Here is a 16,292-nt window from a genome sequence, read left to right as displayed (position 1 = left end):
TAATAAGTTGGGGAGTGGTCGGATGTGCAGTGGATATGGAAACAGAAAGAATACGTTGGGGGCGTACAGAAGTGCCCTTGTGAGAACTCAGTTGTGAAGGAGCTGGCACATTCGTTTAAATTGTGCATTATATTATTGACGACAATGTGCAGACGTGCAAATGCACTTAGGGGTGCATAGACTGTGTACCCTCCTCATCACCTTTCCGTTTTTAGGGAGCGCTGGCGATTGTGGGTTCTTGCTGGAAACAGAAGAAACAGAAGATATGTTAGAATCATTTACATCATTACTCTGAGCTGGCTGGCATTGTGGCTCATGTATCTCACATGCAAATGCTTATCAACTTGAATGGCGTTTAGCAAGCCCCCCACCCTATTGTATTCTCTTTTCCCTCAGTTTCTCTCCCTCATACAGCAAACATGACCCCCACTGGGCAGGGGCGACCTGCTCTTTATCAACTGATGTCATGGGCCGTTTGGACGCTAGTTACTGTTTTTAATGCTGCACAATAAAAACTTGTGGCTTTGAATAGCAAAAAGGCAGAATTGATCCACTTGCTAGTCAATATTCCAATCGCACACGTTCCTGGAAAAACGGCTCATGGAAAAAAAAAAGTGGGTGCTGAAACTATCACCAGCTGGGCACTGGAACCATCAAACAAACGAACATATTCGCCAGCACACCATGGATTGTAGATTACGTCCAAAAATGTAATGAAAAACAAACCTCACAATAGTGCAACGTTTCGAGGTCACACAGCACCTCTTTGTCAAGTATCTTTATCACTCACCTGACGAAGAGGTCCTGTGTGACCTCGAAACGTTGCACTATTGTGATGTTTGTTTTGCATTAAATCTTTGGACGTAATCTACGATCCATGGTGTGCAAGCGAATATGTTCGTTTCTTTGATCCACTTGCTGGTTTGGAGACAATTTTGGGTCACTTTTAGGCATTTTGTCAAGGCACCCCTGAAGAACTCAAAAGGCACCCTGGTTGAAAAAGGCTGGTCTAATGTATATTTTTCTAAATGTTCCTTTAACTCATTCTCCCTTTGAAAAAAACAGGGTTTTCGCGAGTACAGATGTACTGTATTTTCCCACATAACATTTCTGGATCTCGCCACCCAATTCCATAATTTCAGTGTTGTATTGTTTACATAAGATGTTCATCATCCCAAATGAGCAAGATTGCAAATCGAGTTCCCAAGTCTGTTTGAGATCTTGCATGATTTTTTTTCTCACAATCCCCAGGGTGCAATTTTGTTTTTCCTCAAAGCTTTTTCTGTGCCAAAATCTGACTTTTTCAAGTAGCCTCCGTAACCCAAGAAAAATAAAATTAAATAATCCATCTCTATAAAATTCTTTTGACTGTATCTCGGTCTGTTGTTTCTTGGTCATGAATCCCTCCCAAGCAGTCCCACAATATGCAGCCATTGTAAATGTTATACACCTCCAAAAACATACACTAAGAATAAAGACATGTTACAAAAAAGGCTAGTTGTGTTTCCCACTGTCCTGATAGTTTGACCTCCCTAAATCGAAATAGATTTATGAAAGATCCACTAGTGGGAAACCCAAAGACACCACATCCCATGTTGGGCATGTATATCAAATTAAAAAAAAATTGTGATTTTTAAAGGTGCCAGTAAATTAAACCAGACTAATCTATAAAAACTGGTTGTTTAAAACCATATTTTAAAGAAACGGCAAGAATCGGTCATATACAGATAACTGTTAAATACAATGGATGGTTCCATACAAACTCTTCAAATTATGGGCTTTGAAGTGTTTCGCTGTATTTAACTTCATCAGGAAGCAGACACTAAAGCCTTGTACACATGGGCCGAATGTTGGGAGACACCCGGTTCAATAAAAAAACATTCAGCCCGTGTGAATGTCGGTTTGGCCAGCTTTTGTCGGACAACCATGCTGGAGAACCAGACTCCCAATCGCCGCTCTCAGCCAATAGTGGAGAGTGTTGATCAGAGTGTTCTGGCGGGAAGTTCTTTTAGGTAAAAAAAAAGAAAAGAATACAACAGCTCAGTGGGGGGGGGAGATCGCTGTACTAACCCCTTTTTGATTCTCTCTCTGTATATATCTCTCTATTTAGAACTACAACTGGTATCCTTTTTAGCTGCGGTAGATAACTTGATCTATCCGCAGCTAAAAGCTGAATTCTATCCGCCCGTGTGGAAGGGGCGTTACATAGTAGATGAGGTTAAAAAAAAAAAAGACACAAGTCCATCAATTCCAACCTATGTGTGTGATTATAGGTCGAAAAAAGGGGAAGGGAGTGAAGGGAAATAGGAAAACACAAAACTGGGGGAGAAAAAGAAAAGGAATAGGAGGGAAAAGGGAAGAGAAAAGGGGGGGGGGAGGGGGAGAAAGGAAGAAAAATTAAGAGAGGGAGGGGGGGAGAGAAAAAAAGACAGGAAAGAGGGAAGGGAAAGCAGATAAAGGGAAAAGAAAGAGGGGGGGGGATAGAGAAGACAAGATACACAAGGGAAGCATTCACATTAGCCACATCCGTAATGGTAAGAATATAGAAAAATCCTATTGAAGTCGACTTCAATAGGATTTATTCACTAGCCATATATTTCTGATCCAGATGGTTGTATTGTGACTGTAATTATTCACATTCCATTATACCACTGTTATTGTACATTTTATATATTTTTTTCAATTGTAATAAATTATATTTTTTATACTTCCACGTGCCTCAAAGTCCGACTTTGCCCACTCTTTGGATTGGGTGTTTTTCTATATTCTGTGATTATAGGTCAGTATTACATTTAAAGCGGGGGTTCACCCTAAATTTTTTATTTTTTTTTCTACTATGTCATCCAGCATACTAGCGCGAGCTACAGTATGCCTTTATTTTATTTTTTTGCGCCGTACTCACAGTTTAATCGCGTAGTTACGTTTCAGACTCCCCGCGAGGAGTAGGCGTTTCTAGGCAGAGGGGAACATGATTGACTGCCGGCTATGGCGCGTCACGCTTCCCGAAAATAGCCGAAATAGGACTTGGCTCCTCACGGCGCCTGCGCAGTCAGCTCCTAGTCTGTGCGCAGGCGCCGTGAAGAGCCCGAGTCCTACTCCGGCTATTTTCGGGAAGCGCGACGCGCCATAGCCGGCCGTCAATCATGTTCCCCTCTGCATAGGAACGCCCATTCCCCACGGGGAGTTTGAAACTTAACTACGCGATTAAACTGAGTACAGCGCAAAAAAATAAAGGCATACTGTAGCTCACGCTAGTATGCTGGATTTAATGGTAGAAACTTGTTTTTAAGGGTGAACCACCGCTTTAAGTGTGTATTAATCTATATAGAGCTGCATTCATTCCTGTTTTTTTTTTTTTTTAGATATGGCTGAAGTTTATCACTCTCTTGCACTTGGGTTTCCCATTATTATCTATTCAAGATTATGGAACATCCAGTGGAGGAGTGCAAGACCAGCATCTGTCTTGTCAATCCATTGAAATTCTGGTAAAGATCTCGCCTCTGTCATCCCTGAGACACAACATGAAAAGGCTTTTGATTTCAGCCAACACTTCTAAAGATTCTATATACAGTATGCTAATCTGAAAAAAAAAAACGAATGAAAACTTTCGTTATATGTAATACAAACTTCTGTTAAAGAAAAAAACAGCCGATAGCTCCACTGCAATCACAGACCTGAGGTTTGCAGCCATGCTTTTGGCACCATTGCTCAAAAGATTCCTTGGCAGCCTCCAGGATGTTTTCGTCCGTCTTTTTACAGTAAACACGGATTATCTGCTCCTCAAACTGCGTTGGCAAAAGCAGAGACACCTGGGGGGGGGGGGGGGGGTAACAAATATCAGGAGAAAGAAATGGACACATTTACAAAGGACAAAGGTATAATACATACTTTCTATGCTTATGTATTACGTTTTCTTTTAACACTTTGCTACACAAGTTCAAATATTTTGGGGATTGAAAGGCAGTTAGAAAGTTTTGCACTTAAGAGCCAAAAATAATTAGAATTCATCATAGGCGTGCACATGGGGTGTGCCTGGGCACACCCTAATCACTACATGCTGTGCACAGGGCCGGCGCTAGGCATAGGCAAGTTAGGCGGCTGCCTAGAGCGCCAGGGTAGGGGGAGGCGGCAAAATCCGAAGCCACTCGAGTCGGAGTATTAAAATACCTCCAGTATCTGTATTTTTTAAAAACATGCTTTATGGCGCGCTAGGGGGGCGGTTGCGCCGGCGGCCGGTGAAGACATCACTTTCGCCACTCTATCCCAAGCCTGCAGTGCCACCGTAGGTCCGTAGCAGCGGCAGTGAGATGATGAGGGGTGAGAGCCGGGACGACAAGGAGCAGCCGGCCGGAAGTGCTGCAGTCCGGGCTTGCCGTGATATCCGATCCCCCCCTCCTCCTGGGCGCTCGGGGGTCTGTTGAGAGGAGCGGCTGCGGAGGACAGGCAGACAGACAGGAGAGGACAGGCAGCAGCAGCAGCTGCGTCACTCTCCTTCAGTAAAGCCTTCACCGCGGCTGGCTCAGGTATTTACTGAAAGCACAGGCAGCACACTCTGCACCCAGTCACATGAAATAAAAAAATGGAATTTGCTGTTAAGTTTAAAGTGCATTGTGTGTACAGAGGGTGAAAAGATATATGTGTGTGTGGGGGGGGGGGGGCTACAGTGGGGGAACTGGTGTGTTTGTGGGGGGTGGGGGGTTCAGAGGGGAACTGGTGGGGGGGGGGTACAGAGGGGGATCTGTTGGGGGTACAGAGGGAACTGGTGTGTGGGGGGGGGGGGGCAGAGGGGGAACTGGTGGGGGGTTACAGAGGGGGATCTGGTGTGTGTGTGTGTGCGGGGGGTACAGAGAGGGAACTGGTGTGCGGGGGGATGTGCGGGGGTACAGAGAGGGAACTGGTGTGTGTGGGGGGGCAGAGGGGGAACTGGGGGCGGGGGTACAGAGGGGGATCTGGTGTGTGTGTGGGGGGGGGGGGCAGATGTGCAGGGGAGTACATATAGGAACTGATATGTGTGTTGGGTGGTTTAAGGGGAACACAGGTGGGGGGGTGCCGAGGGGAACAGGTGTGTGTGTGCGGGGGGGGTACAGAGAGGGAACTGGTGTGTGGGGGGGGGCAGAGGGGGATCTGGTGTGTGTGTGTGTGCGGGGGGGTACAGAGAGGGAACTGGTGTGTGTGGGTGGGGCAGAGGGGGAACTGGTGGGGGGGGGATGTGCGGGGGTACAGAGAGGGAACTGGTGTGGGGGGGGGGGCAGAGGGGGAACTGGTGGGGGGGCACAGAGGGGGGTCTGGTGTGTGTGTGTGCGGGGGGTACGGAGAGGGAACTGGTGTGCGGGGGGATGTGCGGGGGGTACAGAGAGGGAACTGGTGTGTGTGGGGGGGGGCAGAGGGGGAACTGGTGGAGGGGTACAGAGGGGGATCTGGTGTGTGTGCGGGGGGTACGGAGAGGGAACTGGTGTGTGTGGGTGGGGCAGAGGGGGAACTGGTGGGGGGGGTACAGAGAGGGAACTGGTGTGTGTGTGTGTGGGGGGGGGGGGCAGAGGGGGAACTGGTGGGGGGGTACAGAGGGGGATCTGGTGTGTGTGTGCGGGGGGTACAGAGAGGGAACTGGTGTGGGGGGGGGATGTGCGGGGGGGTACAGAGAGGGAACTGGTGTGTGTGTGGGGGGGGGCAGAGGGGGAACTGGTGGGGGGGTACAGAGGGGGATCTGGTGTGTGTGTGTGTGTGTGGGGGGGATACAGAGAGGGAACTGGTGTGTGGGGGTACAGAGAGGGAACTGGTGTGTGTGGGGGGGGGCAGAGGGGGATCTGGTGTGTGTGTGCGGGGGGGGTACAGAGAGGGAACTGGTGTGTGTGGGTGGGGCAGAGGGGGAACTGGTGGGGGGGGGGATGTGCGGGGGTACAGAGAGGGAACTGGTGTGTGTGGGGGGGGGGCAGAGGGGGAACTGGTGGGGGGGTACAGAGGGGGATCTGGTGTGTGTGTGTGCTGGGGGTACAGAGAGGGAACTGGTGTGGGGGGGGGATGTGCGGGGGGTACAGAGAGGGAACTGGTGTGTGTGGGGGGGGGCAGAGGGGGAACTGGTGGGGGGGGTACAGAGGGGGATCTGGTATGTGTGTGTGTGTGGGGGGAATACAGAGAGGGAACTGGTGTGTGTGGGGGGCAGAGGGGGAACTGGTGGGGGGGTACAGAGGGGGATCTGGTGTGTGTGTGGGGGGGGGCAGATGTGCAGGGGGGTACATATAGGAACTGATATGTGTGTGTTGGGTGGTTTAAGGGGAACAAAGGTGGGGGGGTGCAGAGGGGAACAAGTGTTCAGGATGATACAGTGATGGGGTGATCTGAGGTGTGGACGTTCAAATTCACTTTTGTAAAATAAATAAATGCAGATCTTTTTGCAGGTCAAAAAATTTGCATTTATTATTGTTTCTAGTAAGAACCTGTAAAGCATTGTCAGTGTATCTGTTGCTCGTACAGACAGGCAGTTACATAGTTAGGCCCCTTTCACACGGGGCGGATCAGTAATGATCCGCCTCCGTGTGCTCCGTAAGCTCAGTGGGGATCGCTCCGTTGATCCCCGCTGAGCCGTCGGATGACAGGGCGGCCTCCGCACACTGTGCAGGGACTGCCCTGTCTTTTCTCCGCTCTCCCCTTTGGGGGAATCGGATGAACACGGACCGTGTGTGAATGTATTTATCCGATCCGCAGACGGAAGAAAAAATAGGACATTCTTCCGTCTGCAAAATCGGATCTTTGCGGAGGAGGACAATTATAGGGTGTCAGTGGATGTTTATCCGCTGACACCCGTGATCTCATAGGGATCAATATATGTCCCTTTTTCATCCGCAAACAGATGGATAAGAAAGCGTACATATTGTCCGCAAGTGTGAAAGGGGCCTTAGCCTCTCTGTATACTGCTCTAGCCTGTGGACCACAGCTGGCGTGAGGAAGTGAGCCGGTGCCATCCTCTAGTTGTCTTTGGGCCAGGTCCAGGGGCACAGGTGCATGCATGTGGACCATGGCTGAAGTATAGGTGAAGAGGCACCGCAAAAATCTCAGTGAGCGGAGGAGCGAATGGGGCGGGGGGCGCCAAAATGAGGCTTCGCCTAGGGTGTCAAAAATCCTTGCACCAGCCCTGGCTGTGCAGATTCCTCCTACTGCCTGAGCTTCCCCCCCGTGTTGCCCCCCCCCCACACCCTACAGTGTTGCTGGCTTCCCTCCTCTCCTCCTGGCTGCTGTGTGGAAGGTTTCAGGAAAGAGAGCGGGGGGGGGGGGGGGAAGGACTAGTAATTGTCATTTACCGGACCCTTCCTTTTTAAAATGAACACACTCACTCACTGTGTTCATTCATAACTGAAGCACATTAAACTGTGTTCCTTATTCTTCAGATTGTGAAGGAACAGGAAGTCGTTTAGCACAGAGCACTTCCCATTCATTCACTGCCCTGTGCAGCGGAGGCTGCAGAGAAAGGCTTGTATGTTGGAGCTTTGAGGTCTACACCCTAATGCAATAGGCTGCGCACCCCTATGGAATTCATGTTAAAGTAATAAAAAGAATATGTTTGTAATGGAATGACCCGTTATTCTGGGATGTCTGATGTCTGTTGGACGGTTGGAGTGTCAGATGAGCTGTCGTGGATGGGATGGAAGGTCGTAAACGGTGGTGACCGTTACAATGTTTAAATAACTTTCATATATAAGTTCTCCACAGGGAATCCCATTCTGCACAAGAGACATTGTTGGTGCTTGGTGACCGATTTCTCTGGTACCTACTGCTGCTATATGGAGGTGGGGTAGGGAAACAATCTTCAGCACTATGCAAACTCCATGTTACTACTTACAAAGGGGTTTGCGTCCAGTGGCTCTACAGAGGTAGGTATGCAAAGCTGGTTGGGGTGAATTAATTTTTTTAACCTTTTTTTTTTTTTTTTTTTTTCTTGGATTACATCACAGAACACAGGGAATCTTCATTATGATAGGGTTATGCTGCCATTTTCAAGTGGTTAGACACTGGCAAAAAAAAAAAAAGGCAGGAAATTCTCTTAGCCATAACCCAGTCCCACTTGGACAAGGCATAATTTTTTGTAGTAAGCCATAAACAAAGGCATTTGGAAGGGATCCCTGTGTCCTGTGATGTAATCCAAGAAATGGATTTTACAGTTAAAGGGTTTGTAAAGCAAAATGTATTTATTTTTTTAAATAACAAATATGTGATACTTACCTCCACTGTGCAGTTCATTTTGCACAGAGTGCCCCCGATCCTCGTCTTCTGGGGTCCCTCGGCGGCTGTCTCTGGTCCTCCCCGCAATTAGTCACCACAGTCATGCGAGAGCTCTCATGGTGGTCACGCTCCCATGATACAGCGGTTCCATCCTGCCGAGACAGGGGGAACTCTACTTACCCGTTCTGCGGGGACTGCTGGACACATTCCAGACAGACCCATCACCCAATCAGTACGGGGTGGCTGTGACTCGGACATCAGTACCCCAGTCATATGTGTGCCCCGGAGCATATAGCTTACCAGCCACCCCTGGAGCAACGGGGCATGTCGTGGCCGAACCAGCGTGAAGCTAAAGGTCTGCTCACGCTCGATGGCCGGACTGGGGAGACTACAAGGATGTATATTATGCAGCCCATCACCCAGCCGGCAGTTGATAGTAGATCACTGGATCAAAAAAGTAGAAAAAAGGCAAAAAATCTCCGGGACCAATGGTCCCAACCGGGTGCCAGGTCCTTCTATGCTAGGCAGAATAAAACTGAGCTGCTGGATGCAGGGGTTATAGACAGAGGACCGCCCTCTGGGCGGGGCTGTACAAGTTTAATGTTATTAATCTTGTTAACATAATTATGCCTAGTTCTCTCCTAATAGGAGGCATACAAGCCCATTTTGGTGCAAATGCAATTTCAGCAATACAGTTTATATGGCTGAAATTCACATTGCATGTGATCTGCACAGCAATTTGGTGCGAATCACATGCGATGCCCGTCATTGCATATGTGTGAACCGGCACTAAAAGTCAAACACAACTATTTTTTTTTTTTTTACATTTATGTTAAAAGCCAACAAACAAGGCCAGAGGCTAAATAGATACAGACAAGAAAACATCACAGGATTATACATTGCATTGAATATTTTCCAAACACGTGAAATTGGCTTTTCTCTATATGTACATATATACAGTATGTATGCCACATATTGCTTATGTAAATACATTCTGTATCCCCCCAGCCCCTTCTTCCACCCATGACCAGGTGATAGTTGGGTAGTAGGTGCCTGCAGGGTGTTCACAGATCTAATGTGGGGTACACACAGATCGATATTTTCCCAATTCCTGCTGTGCCAGCAGAATTTCGATCTGTGCAAAGCCCTGCTTCTGTCGAACGGACCCACTGGAAAACCTTCTTTGATCAGCGGCTTGCGGCCAATTGGCTGCAGCGTTGATCAGTATATTCTGACAGCGGAGATTATAATACAATAATGTCCCAGAGGGGGGAAATTCCTGCACCCACTTCACTGCAGGAATCCACTGGCTGAACAAAAAACAAACAAACCGTGAGTACCTAACTTAAGACTTTCGCCAATTAGACTCACCCGTCTAGTATTTGGAAGAGATGTGAAGGAGTATTGTTTCATTTATGCTAGCCCGAGTCTTGTTTGACTAATTCTATCCATACATGCAAGGGTCCTTTCACAGGGGCAGTCTGCCCGACGGACTCCGCGTTGCTCAGCGGGGGATCAATCTGCTGATCCCTGCTGAGCAGGCGGATGACAGGTCCATCTCCGCTCACTGTGCAGAGATGGACCTGTAAGAGCCCTGTTCTTCTCTATGGGGAAATCGGATGAAAACGGACCGCCTGTCCATTTTCATCCGATCCACTAGACGGATGGAGAATAGGGTCACCATCCGTCTGGATTTCATGCACAGGATCGGATCGGATAGGATAGCAGCGGGTGTCAGTGAACATGTCACCGCTGACATCTGCTGCCCCATAGGAGTGAATGGAGGCTTCGATCAGGTCCGCCTGAAAAACTGACAGGCGGACCTGATCGGAAAGCCCTCGTGAAAGGGGCCCCATTATTGAAATCTAGTGCTCTTGATTGTCTGACCACTGTGGCAGCCAATCACAAGTGATTGAGAAGTCCGCCCTTCCTCCTATAGGACAGGAAAGGGCTAAATTCTTCCACATTTCTTTCATTGAAATACTCCCAATACATCATAAACTTACCTGCCCTTGAGTGATTTTTATAGCCATGTCCGGATTTAACTTCCTGTAAAACCGCACATTGTTAATTGGATCCTGGTCTTTCATTCCATAGTTCAAATCAATCACCTGATGGTCAAATATTATGATATACAGGTCAATGCCTTAGGACAACCCCTGAATAAAACAAATATTTGGGTACGGACATGCAAGTGCTAGTGTCAAGAGGCGAGTACAATAACATTTCTATTGTGGGACCTGCAGTTAATATTTTGTTAGGAGACAGGGTTACTCTAAGTTGATGTCTTTCAAATGCCCCAAATCTAAGATACCCCTTAAAACAATGTTTAGGCATTTGAGGATTAGTTTATATAAATCTTTGAAAAATTAAAAAAACGCTTTACAAAGTGGCTGAATTCCTGGAGTTCAGCTTTATTCTTTAACCACTTGCTTACTGGGCACTTATACCTCCTTCCTGTCCAGGCCAATTTTCAGCTTTCAGCACTGTCAGACTTTGAATGACAATTGCGCAGTGATGCTACCCTGTACCCGAATAAAACAATTTTTTTAATTTATTTTTTCTTTTGGTGGTAATCACTACTGTGGGTTTAATTTTTTGCTAAACAAGCAATATAATGTTTTCATATTTTGTTATAAAATTTTACAAATGGGTAATTTTTCTCCTTCATTGATGTGCGCTAAAGAAGCTGTACTGTTAGGTTGCACTGATGAGGCAGCACTAATCATGACACACTGATGGGCAATGATAGGTGGCACTGGTGGGCACTGCTTAGAAGCAGTGGGGGTGGAGTGTTTGGGACCGATGTCACATTTACACAAGCTGGTAATTGGCTTTTTTTTCTCCTTGCGCTGTCAGCATGAGGAAAAAAAAGCAGATTACCGGCTTCTGTTTACCTCACGTGATCAGCGGTCATTGGCTGACAGCTGATCATGTGGTAAGTGGCCGGGATCAGACCCTTACTTCGATCTGTGATGTCTCATGGACTTTCTGATCACAGGAGCGTGCCGCCCGTGCCCTGCAGGGGGCGTGCAGGCAGGACGTACATGGACGCCCTCCTGACAATTTAGGCCCACCCTGTAGCCATCTTTTGGCTATAGCGTGGGAGGGAAGAGGTTAATTACGCAGTATACTGCGTTTTCCATTTCATAAGCACAGTATGGAAGAGGGCACAAGCTGCATATACAGATATTATAAGTATAGTGTGGTGCTAAATTAAAATCAATACTATGATAATGATAACAAAAAACTGCTGTGGAAATGTTAATTTGTTCTTTAAATCTCCAATGTGATAGAAAATATATGATTCCATGCCACTATAGGAGTGAAAGTAATGGTCCCTTACCCAATATTAAAGGGGTTGTAAAGACAAAAATATTTTCCTCTTAAATTTAAGTCTGACAGTAGCTGATAAAGTAAAAAGTAATGTTTTGCATTATAACTAGTTTGATACCTGTTGAAATCAAGCTGTTTTATTCACCTCCGTCACTCCTGAATCATTATTCTCACTGACTTCCTGGTTTGCGGTGCGCATTCATTCTTGCTACATCACGGCCTAATGGGAACTACAGTTCCCATTAGGCTTAGCCTCCATGCCTGTGAGGGATAAGAGAGCATCTTCACGCAGGGCTGTAGTCATAGGGAGGGGGGTGAGCACATTCTGCTTTCCACCATGCAAAACGGCTCAGATGCTGGTGGAAAGCAAGAAGAGGAGAGACAGGAAATGGCATTTTCAAACCTGGATTACTGTATTTTGGAGGTCAAAAGGAAAAATGAAGTAAGTGATATTTAAATGCTCTTGCTTACAGCAATCAGTTGATCTAATAAAAAAACACACCTTTAGTGTTCCTTTAAAGACCATATAGAGATCAAAAAGGCATATACAAGTAAAATCTTGGTTTGAGAGCATTTTGCAACACAAGCTAATTTTTTTAATGAATTTTGACTTGATATACAAGCGATGTCTTGATATACAAGTAGCGTCATGTCACAACTGATTATAAAAGAGAAGAGAGGCGCCTCTAAGTGTAGCAATATGGTTGCATTTAATGAAGGTACAACATTTAGCATCTCACATGGTCGATAATTAAAACAGGCACATCTAAGTATGCAGGGATCCGGGGGAAAACTGTCCTCATAGACCGTCCTCTGCACCGCCATCGACGTTAGGCCTTCCATGCTGCGCTTCAAGCCTCGCTTTCAGATCACAAATGCAGACGGACAGCAGTGAGAGCCGGTGGTGTGGGGGAAGGTCTATATGGACAGCTTTAGCCCAGATGTTTGCATACTTAGATGTGCCTCTTTTAATCATGAACCATGTGAGTTGCTAGTGAACATTTTATGGTCACACAACCTATTACATTGCTGTAATATTTTTATATGGACTATAAACTAAAAGACCTATGAATAAATGGTTGTGGAACAAATCATCTGAGTTTCCATTATTTCTTATGGGGAAATTTGCTTTGATATATGAGTGCTTTGGATTTCAAGCATGTTTCCGGAACAAAATTATGCTCGCAATCCAAGGTTTTACTGTATCAGGTGCATAGCCAGTGAGGTGGTCCAAGTGCTTGTCACCACTGTGTTATCATTCCATATCAGGTAATAAAATCAGCCTCTTACCAAATAACCCCTTAACGCCCGCCGCACGACTATTTACGTCTGCGCAATGGCACAGACAGGCAGAAGGTATATATACGTCCTTGCCTTATAGCGGGTGGGGGGTCCGATCGGGACCCCCCCCCCCGCTGCGGGCGGATTCCCTCGGGGAGCGATCCGGGACGACGGCGCGGCTATTCGTTTATAGTCGCGATCGCTCCCCGGAGCTGAAGAACGGGGAGAGCCGTATGTAAACACGGCTTCCCCGTGCTTCACTGTGGCGGCGCATCGATCGAGTGATCCCTTTATAGGGGAGACTCGATCGATGACGTCAGACCTACAGCCACACCCCCCTACTGTTGTAAACACACACTAGATGAACCCTAAAACGTTCAGCGCCCCCCTGTGGTTAACTCCCAAACTGCAACTGTCATTTTCACAATAAAGAATGCAATTTAAATGCATTTTTTGCTGTGAAAATGACAATGGTCCCAAAAATGTGTCAAAATTGTCCGAAGTGTCCGCCATAATGTCGCAGTCACGAAAAAAATCGCTGATCGCCGCCATTAGTAGTAAAAAAATTTTTTTTTATAAAAATGCAATAAAAATATCCATTATTTTGTAAATGCTATAAATTTTGCGCAAACCAATCGATAAACGCTTATTGTGATTTTTTTTTACCAAAAATAGGTAGAAGAATACGTATCGGCCTAAACTGAGGGAAAAAAAAAATTGTATATATGTTTTTGGGGGATATTTATTATAGCAAAAAGTTAAAAATATTGCATTTTTTTCAAAATTGTCGCTCTATTTTTGTTTATAGCGCAAAAAATAAAAACCGCAGAGGTGATCAAATACTACCAAAAGAAAGCTCCATTTGTGGGGAAAAAAGGACGCCAATTTTGTTTGGGAGCCACGTCGCACGACCGCGCAATTGTCGGTTAAAGCGACGCAGTGCCAAAACGCAAAACCTGGCCTGGGCATTTAGCTGCAAAATGGTCCGGGGCTTAAGTGGATAATATGGACCATTATAAACAAAATCTCCTCATCAGATTGTCATCTGATTATTCTGCTGGCAACCAGTTGCAGGATGAATAGCAAAGCCATACTTCATAGTGTAATATGTTTTAAAATATTGCCTTTTTAATGCTATAATTGCACTTGCATGGTACAATGTCACCAACCATCCCAGGAGCAGTTTCCAACCAGGCGATTTCCGGGTGGCAAACTCCGGCGGACAAAGTCACGTGTAGGCCATTTTATCAGAAGATGACATCTACAAGTGGATTGGCCAAATGGAGCACATCAAGCTACAATGCCTACATAGTAACAGGGGCAACGCTCACCAAGAATTAACCCCTTACGTTTCCCATATATCACAGCACAAATGCTCATTGGAGACATTGCCAATGGCTGGTGTTAGCGCTTCAATCATCACAGAACAATGGCTGATATGGTGTTGGGATGATTGAAGCGCATTGCATTGTAATATAAAATGAAATAGTTCAAACTCACCATAATGCAGAATCTGCCACCAGATGCAGTTTGTCATTTGCCATGTCACCTGTCACCAGATGTGGATTGCCATGTCACCTGCCACCAGATGTGGATTGCCATGTCACCTGCCATCAGATGTGGATTGCCATGTCACCTGCCACCAGATGTGGATTGCCACGTCGCTTGCGACCTCGCCTGCCACAACACCTGCCACCAGGTGGGGATTGCCACGTCGCCTGCTACCAGGTTCGAATTGCCACGTCGCCTGCCGCCAGGTGTGGATTGCTACTTGCCATGTCACCTGCCACCAGGTATGGATTGCCACATCACCTGATGTGGTTTGCCACTAGATTTTTTTTGTCACCTGCCATGGTGGCATCACAGGCCATTGAGGGAGAACAGCGGTAATGCGGTATTGCAGCCCCGCTGTGTGGGCAGAAGTGTCGTGTTTCGGGCGGGCGGCGAGAGATGATCTCATCTCTCTGCTCCCGCGCCTCGCCGCAGTATTGCACCCCCCGCTGTGTGGGCGGAAGTGCCGTGTTTTGGGCAGGCGGCGAGAGATGATCTCATCTCTCTGCTCCCGCGCTTTGCTGCAGTGTAGCAGCCCCGCTGTGTGGGCGTAAGTGCCGTAATCCGGGCGGGTGGTGAGAGATGTCCTCTCTCTGCTTGCCTGCCTCTGCACCTTACACAGTGCAGCCTTTGCGGCCCGGTTGCAAATAGGCCATGGCCCGGCAGTGGGCCGCGGACTGGGGGTTGGGGAACCCTGACATACGGTATTGGTTGTTTCTTGTTATACTCATCATAGTATTGATTTTAATTTAGTGCCACGCTATATTTATAATTTTGGTGTTAATTTGGTATCACAAATTTTGTGTAGGCAGCTCTGTCCAGGTATTTTTTACCCCAGTGCAGAATAATTTCATACAGTATTTCAATCATTTCATTTTATACAGATCTGCTTAGAAGAGAAAGATTACTTTAAAAAGAGTATGAGAAATAGAGAATGTTAAAGACGGATAATGCTGGAAATCTGAATCGCATTTACAAGAACGCTATTTTTTAAGTACAGTATTACATTTTGGATGAAAACAAAAACTCACATCTACGATAAAATCATCTTTTTGGAGTTGTATTTGAATAGATATAAAGATGTCGTTTACCAGCTCAGTTTTTAAATTTGTACAGTCCTCCTGTAATACACAACAATATATGGTGAAACAGTCTTCTTAAAAATGGAAATATAAAAATGTATTTCAGCCCAGACATTTGGGGCCTCAAGGGCACATTTGCTGGTTACTGGACATCTCACCGCTTTGCCGGGCAGTCTCTCTCCTACAAATTTGTACAGTTCCCTGCGCTCCACTTTCTGCAGGATCTCTCTGGCTTCTTCAAGTTCGGGTTCGCTGGAGTACAAGATCTGATGGAACATGTTGTCTTTGGGAGAAAGAGAAAAGTGGAACTGAGGTGAGTTAAGAAACTTTCCACTATAAAATTGAAAATGAAAAGGAAAACAAAAAAAAAAAAAAGCTTTACACTTGAAATCCTATGGAGAGAGAAAACATTGCATTATCTCAATATCACAACATCCTAATATTACTTGTCATAAGATCATTTTTTTGCAGAGTTGGAAAAAAACAACAGACCTTTGGGGTATGTTCCCTGTTGAAACAAATTTGGAGTTAGGATACTGATCAAATGACTTAACTTCCAATTTATCTATACTACCTTCAAAAGTCTTCTTCATACTAGACACACTTAAAATCTGACCAGCTGACGCATATAATTAAGACGTAAAGTCATAGGTGTGCGCAGCCTATTGCATTAGGGTGTGCACACCAAAGCTCAAACACACATGCATGTGTAATATACCATATATGGCAGTGGGCAAGTCAGTAGGGCTTTGTCAGCAGGGCAGAGATCGGTGTCAGTAGTTTATCTTTATTTGTATTATTATTAATTTTTTTACAATTTTATTTGTA

At 46.2% G+C, this 16,292-nt stretch overlaps 1 protein-coding gene across 5 annotated transcripts in view; it reads right to left on the bottom strand.

Moving 5' to 3' along the window:
- Positions 1 to 206: 206 nt before the first annotated feature.
- Positions 207 to 16,292, bottom strand: part of LOC120918799 (deoxynucleoside triphosphate triphosphohydrolase SAMHD1-like) — a 135,954-nt gene continuing 119,868 nt past the window's right edge. For all 5 annotated transcript variants that reach the window (XM_040330600.1, XM_040330603.1, XM_040330601.1 and 2 more), the window contains 5 exons: positions 15,623 to 15,747; positions 15,414 to 15,503; positions 10,221 to 10,325; positions 3,675 to 3,809; positions 207 to 241 (listed from right to left, as the gene is read on the bottom strand). In XM_040330600.1, the coding sequence (XP_040186534.1) occupies positions 212 to 241; positions 3,675 to 3,809; positions 10,221 to 10,325; positions 15,414 to 15,503; positions 15,623 to 15,747 (485 nt within the window). In that variant the 3' untranslated portion in view covers positions 207 to 211. The remainder of the gene's footprint in view (positions 242 to 3,674; positions 3,810 to 10,220; positions 10,326 to 15,413; positions 15,504 to 15,622; positions 15,748 to 16,292) is intronic.

The sequence above is a fragment of the Rana temporaria genome, chromosome 12, assembly GCF_905171775.1.
Source record: "Rana temporaria chromosome 12, aRanTem1.1, whole genome shotgun sequence".
Lineage (NCBI taxonomy): Eukaryota > Metazoa > Chordata > Amphibia > Anura > Ranidae > Rana > Rana temporaria.
The sequence above is the reverse complement of the archived record's forward strand: the minus strand, read 5'-3'. Positions and strand labels throughout refer to the sequence as shown.